At 36.5% G+C, this 12293-nt stretch overlaps 1 protein-coding gene across 1 annotated transcript in view; it reads left to right on the top strand.

Moving 5' to 3' along the window:
• Nucleotides 1-12293, top strand: part of kl-2 (dynein heavy chain 2, axonemal kl-2) — a 1497432-nt gene that overhangs the window by 363351 nt on the left and 1121788 nt on the right. Inside the window, exon 17 of the mRNA XM_090414156.1 lies at nt 1160-1358. Within this exon, the coding sequence (XP_090270282.1) occupies nt 1160-1358 (199 nt within the window). The remainder of the gene's footprint in view (nt 1-1159; nt 1359-12293) is intronic.

Below are 12293 nucleotides of genomic sequence, written 5' to 3'. Positions count from 1 at the left end.
CATCTCGCTACATGCACACATTGTCATGCGAGCTGTTAAATTTGGTTTCCTAACCATTGTAAACAGTTCTGTATTCTTTTGTTTTTTTGCATTTATTATTTTTTCACCTTTTTAAGTCTTGACAAAACTAGACAGTATGCTAGTGAAACTAGTCGGCATTCTTGTACATAGGTGTATTAAACCGATAGTCTTATAATCAGAATAAGTTTTTGTGTTTATTAAAGTATATAAAGACCAAATGTGAATAGTCTAAAGTTTTGTTTTATAAATATTTATTATAAATAGCTATTTTTCAAGTTTGCAGCAATATGGAGCATTTTTCTAAGCTGAACAAGTACAATAATTGATCTGAAGTTAGAGGCTTATAAAACTAAGAACACTTGAAGTCTATTGTACATAAGCTGTTGTTTGTTTCTGAAAGTGCCAATTTGAATATAGCAAAATTTCATCAGAATTAATAAATCCAAGTTTATTTTGTCCTTATAACAGAGCTTTTAATAAAAGTAAAGTTAATGATCACCCACACAAAATTTTGCTACTCCTCTTACCCACATTTGCTGACTGGAAATTTATTATAATGTAATATATTACTGATTTTATTTCATAATAAAAAAAAACTAACACAGGGTTTATTTGTCTTAAGATTTGATATTACTAGTTACTAACTAGTTTCACAATGTGAACTAGTGGCTTCATCTTGGTTTGGATGAACATACAAATATAAATAAACAACAAGCTTTGATAATGAATCAATACATTACTAAAAAAAATACCGAATGCATAGGAACCATTACACAAATAGTAGAAACACACAGAACATGGATGCTGGCACATGGTCAGTGATTGATCAGCAGGTGCATCTGATAGTTAGCAGAGAAATTAAACTCTGATGTGTTTAGAAATCTAATGAGTGATTTCCAACTGTCACACAGAATCATCCCTTGGTTTTGTTTAGGGTATTTTTTTGAGTGGATTACCACTGTAGCCTCTTTTATATTGTGGGAGATGTAGTCAGTAAATGGTAATATCAAATCTTATGACAAATAAACCTAGTGTTAGTTATTTTTATTAATTAGTTTTGTTGTCGAAAATGACATACCAATCATGATCATATTTCATTTTTAGTTTCCTAGTGATGATATCAGCAATTTTGCACCACTGCTGCGGTCTTGGTTTATATTTTGCTTAATGTGGTCTTTATGTGCTGCTGTTGATGAAACTGGGCGTCAAAAAGTTGATATATTTATTAGGGAAATTGAAACTTCTATACCAAGTCAAGACACTGCCTTTGAATACTTCTTAGATCCTAATAGCCATTCATGGATTCCATGGTCAGAAAAGATTGTTGCAGGTTGGAAGTTTAAACCAAGGTAGATAATTTTCAAAATGTTTCATTAAAATAGTCTAATAATAATACAGCGTTAGATAATGTTTGTGTGATCAATTCATTTCATTAGATTTGCAGTTATAATTATTAGTTTTGATGCAAATTCCACCCATGAAATGCTCTAAATCTCTCACATATTAGTACTTTGAGTGGACTAAGTGTTAGATAATCTGGAAACCCTGTTCTAGAGACTAACATTGGAACTTGTTTAAAGCCTCTTCAGAACTCTAGTAAGCAGGATTGTGGTCTCATAATGGGGGTAATGAAGAGTGTCTGTCACTTAAGATTGCAGAAAGTAACTAATGCAGAAAATATATTTGTAGTATTCACTGGTCATTTTATCTGGATATTTCATCCTGATGAATGTGACATCATAAGAAACTTTAGCCTAGGAGATATATGAGGAGTAATTAAGTAAACATGATGTTAATAATTCAGTAGGATTTGACTATATATATATCTGTACATGTTTCGAAAGAATGCTCTAGCATCTGATAAATGAGTCTTGCAAACCGCTTTCTAAAAGGAGTGGAAAGTGGATAAAATTATTCTGCTTCACAAAAGTAGAGGATAAGATTGAGGCTACAAATTATTATTATTATTATTACACCCTCCATGGAGTTGGCAGACTCATCGTGGGAGGTTCTTTCAACTGGTAACATATTTATTGACAAATAACTTTATTGGCATATAACTTTCAACTTAAATAAGTTAAAAGTTTATTTTTCACTTGGTTAGACTATAATAAATTTAGTTTAATCTTTTATCCAAGTGTGAGCAAACAAAGTTTGCACCTGAAAATATCTTCAGGACTGAATATGGTGTTGTACTACCTTACCAGGGTAGGTAGTACAACACTAGGCAACTTGTAGCAAAGGTGGAGCAAGCTACCAACACTCCTATCCCAGGGGATAGGAGCATTGGCAGATGCATCTGGCACTATCGCTATGGCAAGTCGGGCCTAGCAGACCATGCTTTGGATACCTTGCACACAGGATCAACTGGAAGAAAACAAAAGTACTGCATTAGAAGCAACAGAAGCCTTGAAACATACTCTGAATCTCAACAAATATGGCCGTATAAATTTACCTAAGATTTGGGAGACAGTCATCTTAAGACATAATTAGTACCTGCTTTCTCTCTCTGGTTTTTTTTATTGTTATTTATTTATTTTATTATTATTTTTTACATAGAGGGCACCTAATTAGGACTTTAAGTCATTGTGTTCTTGCTACAATTTTTAAACTAGTCCCTTTGTTACACCATGTTGTTGTAATCTCACATACCATGACAAACTGTGTTTTTGTGCTCTGAAGATGCTGGTTATAACACCACCGAAATATCAGCAATAAGTCAATAAATAATTATTTATTTATCATTCTGTGCTCTGATATATACCGTCAAAATTAAACAACACGATAATGTAGCAACTCAACTATTTCTTTTGGTCCAGTCACCTTCCTACCATCAGCATTGTTTAAAGTCATTCTACCATAGTCATTTTTCCTCTTACTTGCTACATAATGAAAAAATTCTTTCAGGTTTATTTTGGCCTAGTTGCCCTTCTTGATTGCACTTGATTGCTCATAAGTTATGCTGATTACTTTTTTCTTTATATTTCCTCCACAATGTTTTCTTTTTTGGCAGCTCTTGCTTTATATCTCTGCTCATCCACTAGATTCCAACTTGGCTTATCTTCCTCACCATGAGTATGTAGTCTGATACTACTACTCTCAAGCAATCTCTGATTACTTGCCACTACTGACAGACTGTTAGAGAAGAAAAAAGTTTTATCATACACTAAAATACCTACATATATAATTTATTTTTCAACACAGTTGCCATTAACTTCAAGGCATTTTTGGTATATTGATACCAGCTTCTTCATACTCATGTTAAAAAAAATGTGCTGCCAGTGAGTTCAGTCACTGAGTCATGATGTTCTTTAGTTCCTTATCTTCTTCAAAGCACTGAGATTGATGCCACTGCTTCATATGCAGGAAGATGAACTAGTCACTGGGCATGAGGTCGGGGCTGTATGGTGGATGGTTGAAAAGTTCTTACCTGAACTTCTGAGTTTGCCGGATAATTTGAGCTATAAGTTCATACTTGTGTATTTTTATGCAAAAGTATGATTCCTGATGGCAACATTCCTCATCTTTTGTTCTGAATTGTTCATCTGAGTTTCTTCAGTGTTTCCAAATATGCATCAGCATTTATTGTGGTTTCTCAGTGGGAAAATTGACCAGTAAGTTTCCTTTTTTGTCCCAGAAAACAGTGGCCATCATGTTTTAAATGATGGTGTCTGTTTGACTTTTTTTGCTTTGAGAGATGATGAATGGTACCACTGCATTGACTATTGTTTCTGTCAACGTTTGACTTACTGTCAATGTTTGTATATGAAATCTATGTTTTGTCACCAATCACGATATGAGGAAATTTTTGAGCTGATTTCATTTGTTGCTGTTTATGCACATTAGTCAGCATTTTTGGGACCCATCTGGCACACAGTTTCATAAATGACTGAGTGTGAAACCTCTGGGAATTCAAAATTAAGTTTTCTCACAAATTTTTGTCACTCTTTCCACCAAATCGTCTGTCACCACACTTTGCTGGCCACTACACTCTTCATCATAAACATTGTTGTGTCGTTCTTTAAACAAACGACACCATTGCCTAACTTACTGTCACTCATTCCATTATGCCTGTAAACCTTACACACCTGCTGGTGAATTTCTGCAGCACTATTGTTTTCCTCCAACAAAAACTGGATCACAAACCTTGCAACTGGCAGTATTTTTTATCATGGCACTCCTAAATTATTTGTAGAAAACAACAAACGATAACACAATGAAAGTAAAATGGTCAACAGCTAGCTAATGAGTCCCTCTATGTGGCAACACATGTGCCCCCCCCCCCATAGTAGGTAAATTCTGAACCTACCTTACTTTCTGGATGTGCCTCATACTGTTAGTTCTAGGTTACTCTCATGGACTACTGAATGATGCTAATCATGTGACTCTTGCTATGTTTATCATTTATGATAAACATAGCAAAATATCAGACAGAAACATTAAGTTAAAAATGCAGAATCTAAATAATGATTTAAATAAAGATAGGGATTGATGCTGAAATCATGATATAAACAAAATGGCATCCTGACTAAAAAATAAAATATGACAAACTAACAAACAAAAAAAAGACACAAACTATGTTATCAACTTTCACTAGAGCAAACTGATCCAAAATGGTTTGTTATAATGGTGTTTTCTATAGTGAGGGAAGACTATACTTAGATGTATATTAACCCTGCGGAGGTCACGGTCGAAAAAATTGCAGCATAGGTCACATATATCTGAGAGATACATTCATTACTAGTATGTGCTAAAATGTGATAAAATTAAAAAAAAAAAAACACTGCAAATATAATACATGATGGTTTATTTATTTTCAGTTACAATCCAGAAATTATTGAACAAAGAAAAAAGAAAACAACAACAACTAAACCAATACTATACTGACATCGGAGTTAGTGGTATCTCTCAGATACAATTTACTATCAAATATCACTTTCACTATCGCATTCGACGCTATCATTCTCATCATCGGACTCAAGTAACAAAATCGCTGAATTTCTTCAACATCTGATGGGTCATCCAGTCGATATATTTTTTCAGCCATTTTCAACAGTAAATAAAAAAAAAACTAAACCAATACTCTACTGACATCGAAGGTCGCGGTATCTCTCAGATACAATTTACTGTGAAATATCACACACCTTTACATAACACGTGTTAAATCAAAACTGACCGCATAAGCAGTGTGAAATATCACTCATAATATATGCATGGCAGCTACTCATGACCTCCAAGCTATACACTGGATATGTGTAAGAATATTTTTATTAAACAATTTGTTTGTATCTGTCAGATCGGCCTTGACCTCCACAGGGTTAAATATGTTTTTAATGGTACTTGTGACACAGTGACTATTGTTAGAAACACATATTCACAAGAATAAAGAATAATAAATTTATTATTATAAATATTTCAGCCTAAAATTAACATATCATCATCAGTCCATCAGCATGATCATAAGGTGAAGCTAGAAAAAAGGAATATTATTCTTCCTTTTATAAACAGTTGATCCACATACCAGACTAACTCCATATGGGTAATTAGAAAATAAGATGAGCCTAATGTTCCCTCTAACCTATGTGCATGTGAGTGCGCAAGCTGATTAAAGAGGTAACACACATCTAGGTTACTCTCATGGATCATGAGTTACTCTCAATAATTGCACGCCCAAAATTTTTCCTTTCAGAATTTCTAATTTATATTCAATAATTTTGAACATACTATAAAATCAAATTATGTGAAAAGTCATACTTGTCACTTATTTTATTTAATAAGTTCTTCAATATCACCAATCCAGTACAGCAGCAGAACAGAAAGTATGATGTAGAGTTTGTGAGCCTATGACCTGAGTTTCATAGAGAGAAACATTTTTACAATGCTGATGGACTGCACTCAAATGGATTCGGAGTTAGGAGTCGAGAGAGAGAGTTCTGCTCACTGAATATGGAAGAGCAAAGTCAGGAAAACTAGAGAAATAGGGATGGATGCAAATGTGTGTGTGTGTGTGTGTGTGTGTGTGTGTGTGTGTGTGTGTGTGTGTGTGTGTGTGTGTGTGTGTGTGTGTGTGAGTGAGTGAGTGAGAGAGAGAGAAGGTACATGTGAAGTGAATACGTGCATGTGAATAAACAAGAAAATGCAGAATCTAGTCTTTCTCAGGCAACAATATTGAATAGGGTAATCAATTCAGAATGCAAAGGTAGTTGGGGGCCTAAGGGGATGCTGCAGTTCTTGTATACTAATACTCAAAGCATCAGGAATTATTATTATTATTATTATCATTTTGGGCAACTCCAAGAAGTCGACAGACTCATCGAGGGAGGCCTTAACATCATGTCAAGAACAACTATTCAACATTCACACAGTATCTATCATACCTCGCCTTGAACTCATTCACAGTCATAGCACCCACAACAGACTCTGGCAGCTTATTACACTCATTCACCACTGTCCAAGTTAAAAAACCTAGCTCTAACACCCTTGCTACTCATATTCTTCCTCAGCTTCCATGTATGGCCCCTAGTCCTCCAACCACTTGTCCTATTCTCAAAAATATTTTCTGAATTAATCTTATAGAACCCCTTCAGTAATTTGAATGTCTCAATCATATCATCTTATTTTCTGCCTATCAACCAATTTTTGCAACCCACAAATCTTCAACCTGTTCTCATAAGGTTCATTCCATTAGACCTGCTATCATCTTGGTCACTCATCTCTGGATCCTCTCCACCTCCTCCATAAGAAACCCTGGCACCCATATCTGGGCAGAGTAGTCCAGATGGGGCCGTATCAAGGCTCGATACAGAGGAACAATAACCTGTTTGGTTGCTGAAAAATACTTTAACAAGTATTTTTCAGCAACCAAGGGATGTGATGAACTGATTTAGCTACTTTTGCAATGTGCCCCCTAAACTTCACCTCCCTATCCACCAACACTCCCAAATTCCTGGCTTTGTCAATCTCCTGGAGAACAGGTCCACCAATGCGATATACTTCTTCTAATCTTTTCATCCAAAAATGCATAACCTTACATTTTGCCGCATTAAATTGACATCCATTTTTCCTAGCCCAGTCCTCCAAAACTATCCAAATCATCCTGCAAAATTTTGACATCCTGTGCACTCACTATTGCTCTACCCAACTTTGCATCATCAGCTAACAAATGAACAGTTACTCTCAGATCCTTTCCTATATCGTTATTGAACAAATTGAGTAGTAGTAGTGGTCCAAGAACAGACCCATGCGGCACATCACTAGTCACTGAACATCTTTTGGACTCTACTCCTGAATAAACCACTCTCTGATATCTCTCCATCAACCACCCTCCTATCCATCTCACCAACCCAATATCCATCCCTATCTGCTCCAGTTTACTGATTAGAGTAACATGTGGTATCCTGTCAAAGGCCTTAGCAAGGTCCAGTAGAATCACTGTAAACCCATTATCCTTATCCAGTTCAGCCATCACTGTGTTATAAAACTTGAGCAAGTTACTGAGGCATGATCTTCCCTCACAAAACCATGTTGTCCCTCATACAGCATCCCATTTTCATCTATCCAATCCTGTATTTTTTTCTTGACTAATTTCTCCAAGACCTTTGCAACGATTCCTGATATGCTAATTGGTGGTAATTTACAACAGCAGTCTTGGAACCTCCTTTATGCAGTGGAACTATTTTCTCCTCTTTCCACCCCCTTGGGACGAACCCAGACCCGAGACTTAAATTAAACAAAATGGTCAAGGGTACTGACAATTCTTTAGCCGCTTCACGTACGATACGAGCTGGTGTACCATCCAATCCCCACAGATGTATTGACATTGAGGTTTTGTAATAGACTACTCACCTCCACTTCATTCACCACAATTCCCGTATAATCTATTGGTTCATTCATTCCTGCAATATCACCACCTGGATGATATATTTTTGCAAAGTGCTCGCTCAGTAATTCAACTATATTAACTGATTCAGTTAATATAGTTGAATGCCCTACCATCGGTATTCTTTAAAATCATACTGCCATATACATTTTTTCTTTTACTTGCAACATATCGAAAAAACTATTTGGGATTCTCTTTAGCCTGCATGGCTAATGTTCTTTCATAATCTGTTTTTGCTTTTCTTACCACACTCGTTACCCTTCTGGCCTGTGCTTTATACTGTTCATGTGCCTGCCAGTCACCTTTCTCCTTAAATTCCCTCCACAGCTGTTTCTTTTTTTGCGGTTCAAGCAAAAAAATGTAGGTATACAATCTGCCATTGCTTCATGCAAACACTTCCTAACCTCCTCCCATACACTATCAGCATCTAGCTCTTGCAGTTTTACATGCCATGGCACTGAACCAATCAAACTCCTAAGCTTGTCATATTTACCATCCCGATAATTCCACATGTACCCTTTCTTAATTGCAAATTCCACACCTTTAGCCATCTCCCAAGTCAAGACCCTATGATCACTCTCACCAATTGGTGGAAACGTGGTCATATTCGTTACAGCTAAATTCTCAGATGCAATTACTAGGTTAAACACTCTCTGACCCCCCTAGTATTTTCTATTACATGCTGTCGCAGATATTTATCCCTTAGTAACTGCATAAAATCCAATTCCTTCCTCCCATGTGTCCTCTCCTCCTTCCAATCAATGTTACCATAATTGAAATCTCCCATAATAATCACCCTCCTTCCACTCATTTCTTCTATTTGCTTATGCATACTATCTCCACCTTCTATTCCATCACCTGATCTATAGTAGCATCCAACTGTATATTTTGTTCTGCTAGTTTCAATCTCACACCAAATAGCCTCAAATGTGCTCTTTTCTCTATCCTGCAGTTCCACTTCTATTCTCCTTGGCTGTAGCTCATCAGCTATCATCAATAACACTCCTCCCTCCTCATTTTATTCTCCTTGTCACTCCTGAACACACCATATCCCTCACATTCAATTCCACTACCCAGGTCATCTTCTGTCAGCCATGTTTCACTAATCCCAATAACCTGTGGCCTGGAAGTGCAACCAAGGCCCCAAATTCTTCCTTCTTGTTCCTAATACTCCTGGCATTAGTATACATGAATTGCAGAAGCCCATTTTCCCTCCCTATTTTGATGCCTTATACTAACTATCCCATTCTGATTCGTAGTCTTTCATACTCGCTTGGGCATATTACACACATTCATGCACTCAACTATCTTCCTAAAGTCTACATATCTACTTCTCCCCCCCCCTTAATAACTCTAGTTTCCCTGATTCTGCACATCCACTTCCACTACATTCGACAACACCTTTTCAAGTCTCCATACACCAAATCCATTCAAATGTAAACCAACCATCTTATATAAATCCTTTCGCCCATCGAACTCATTCCACACATCCACAAATTCCATACCACTCATCAAATATAATTCACACTTAAAGTCATTAGCAATTATGGCCCTCTTTCTATACTCTTCACTGTCATACCGCAGAACAGACTCACTATCCTAACTCTCTCACTCTTCTCTTTTGCTACCTCAAGCAATTCCTTCACATCCTCACTCATAGCCATTTTGTCTCCTTTCAAATCATTTGTACCTGCTACCACTATCAATTCTTTTGCCCACTGCTTTTGCATTCTAATTGACTCGCTTACATCCTTAACGTTCGCACAAGGTTGGTACGATTTTGTTAAACTCTTAACTAACACACCTCTTGCTAAGGAATCTCCATGCAACTCTCGCTCTTTCATTTTGTTTACACTCACTATCATACTCTTATTTTTTCTATCATAATTTTGCCGTTTATCGGTTGCTATGCTCAGTAAACATTTTTGCCAACGCTCCAGCTGCAGATTTGCCCTGTGTATCGCTCCACTTAACTGAGCTATCACACTCATTGCATTAGTCTTATCATATTTATTCTCCAATAATTCATTCATTCGTTCTGGATGTTTACCTTCATTCTCACTTTCAACGCCACTTTCACAGCTATCTGGTACTACCTTGCAAATATCACTATTTTCTCAATTCTCACTTTTGACAACGATATCACTCTCATGACCGGATACACTCTTTAATTCCTCATATTCTTTACACTTTCTGAACACATTCACTCCACTATCATTGTTTAACCACTCCAACTGCTCTCCTCAATGCATACATTTCCCAAATGGTACACTGAATCAAATCCTTTAAATTGAATTTTTAGACAAATATAGTTACCTGGACGCCATCTTTGTTGTATTCCTCTTTATAGGGGGGGCATGTGTACGATAATGGTATCTATCAATTTACTATTTAAAATACTCAGTAAACACCCAAAAATCACCCAGACACACTAAAATACGAAAAGTAAACAACACTATGCAAATTCACCAATTATTACTCAAATTGACACTTATCTGTTCAGGAGCTCCCAAAAACACTACACACCATGTAGCCCTCTAAGAGGGAGGGGTTTTCAGCACTGGGTTAGTGCAACCTCATCAAAAGTATAGGCAATAGTGAGACTTGGCTAATTGCAGATGATTTAATTACAGGGATGCAATGGATTTAGTATGTTCAGGGAGGATAGAGTAGACAGGACAGGGAACAGGGTAGTGCTGGTGATAGCAGATGAATTGTAGCCAAGAAGAGTAGAAGTCAATCAAGCAACTGGCAAGTCTTTTGAGTTCTTTTATGTGTGAGATTCAGGCCAATAGGACAAAATATGAAATTGGTTGCTGCTATAGGCCAGGGGGTTCCAGGTATGATGTGGAAGACATGCATCAGAATTAACAATGAGTGCAGATCAAGTAATTATTATGGGCACTTCAACTATGGAAATATAGAGAGTGTAAGGAGTAAAGATCACATATCAGGAAGAAAATGGAAATTATACACTTACTGAGAGATAATGTGACAGAAGGGACTCAGGATAGGAGAGTGTTGGATCTTGTTATAGAATCAGAAGACATATCCATAACTAAGGTGGCTACATTGTCTCCAATTAGGGAAAGTAATCATTTGGTCTTAACTTGGGAAGTAGCATGTGGAAATTCAATTGAGGAGGAGTATATATGTAACTACAAGGCAGGTGATTATGATACAGGTAAAAAGCATCTTGAAGCAGCCCTGTCCTTCCTGTCAGGTGTCTTCTCCCTCCAGGAGATTGACTACCATGTGTCTCCACCATGTCCTATTCTGCGCCTCTCTGCTGCATTCCTTATATGAGAGATAGGTCCAGTCTTCTATATTTTTCATCCACTCCAGTCTTTGTCTTCCTCTCTTTCTCTTTCCCTCAACAGTTCCTTTGAGAAGTGTCCTTTGTAGGCAGTTATGTCACAGAATATGTCCAAAATATCTGACTTTTCTCTTTTTAATTTCTTTCATCACTCTCCTGTTGATGCCTGCCATCTCTAGTACCTCTTCATTTGTCTTTTTTTCTTTCCATGATATTCTCATAATTCTTCGCAGCATCCACATTTCAAAGGCCTCCGGTTTTTTCACACTCAGATTGGAGAGTGTCCATGTCTCTATTCCATATAATAACGTAGACAATATGTAGCATTTGGAGATTCTTAGTCTTATTTTCATATTTAATTCTCTATATGTTAGTAGATTTTTCATACTGTTGAAAGTTGACCTTGCGATTTCAATCCTTTTTCTAATTTCATCTTCTGTCCTGCCATTCTCTGTGATCAAGTTTCCAAGGTATATGAATTTTTGCACCTGTTCTAATTTATTTCCTTTTATATCGATGCATATTTTTGATATTTTTCTTTTCTCTTGAAATTATCATGATTTTTGTTTTTTTAAAGTTGAAACTGAGGCCATACTGTTTGTTATACTTGAGGGTTTCATCTATAAGAGTTTTGAGGTCATATTTGTTTTCAGCTAGAAGAACCGTGTTATCTGCATATCTTAGGTTATTAATATATCTGTTCCCCCCCCACAGTGATTCCTTTGCGGTTACTAATTTTATTAAATATTTCTTTTGTGTATAGGTTAAAGAGAATCGGAGAAAAGACACAGCCTTGTCTCACACCTTTCTGAACTGGGAATTCAGAAAGGTGTGAGACGAGGGAATTCTTCTTGGGGAATTCCCTTGTCTTCACAAGGGAATTCTTCTCTCTATTTATCAATTCTTGGGAATTGATAAATAGAGAGACCTCAGAAGGGAATTCTTCTGAGGTCTCTCTATTTATTCTCAAAGATGCAGTCTGTTCCCAGTAAAGATTAGTTAATAATCTAATGTCTTTTCCATCCATGCCTATTTTTAAAAGGATTTCAATTAATTGTTCACGTTGGACATTGTCGA

The sequence above is a fragment of the Typopeltis vanoorti genome, chromosome 24 (genome assembly GCF_054136105.1).
Source record: "Typopeltis vanoorti isolate ZY-2024b chromosome 24, IOZ_Tvanoo_1.0, whole genome shotgun sequence".
Classification (NCBI taxonomy): domain Eukaryota; kingdom Metazoa; phylum Arthropoda; class Arachnida; order Uropygi; family Thelyphonidae; genus Typopeltis; species Typopeltis vanoorti.
The sequence above is the reverse complement of the archived record's forward strand: the minus strand, read 5'-3'. Positions and strand labels throughout refer to the sequence as shown.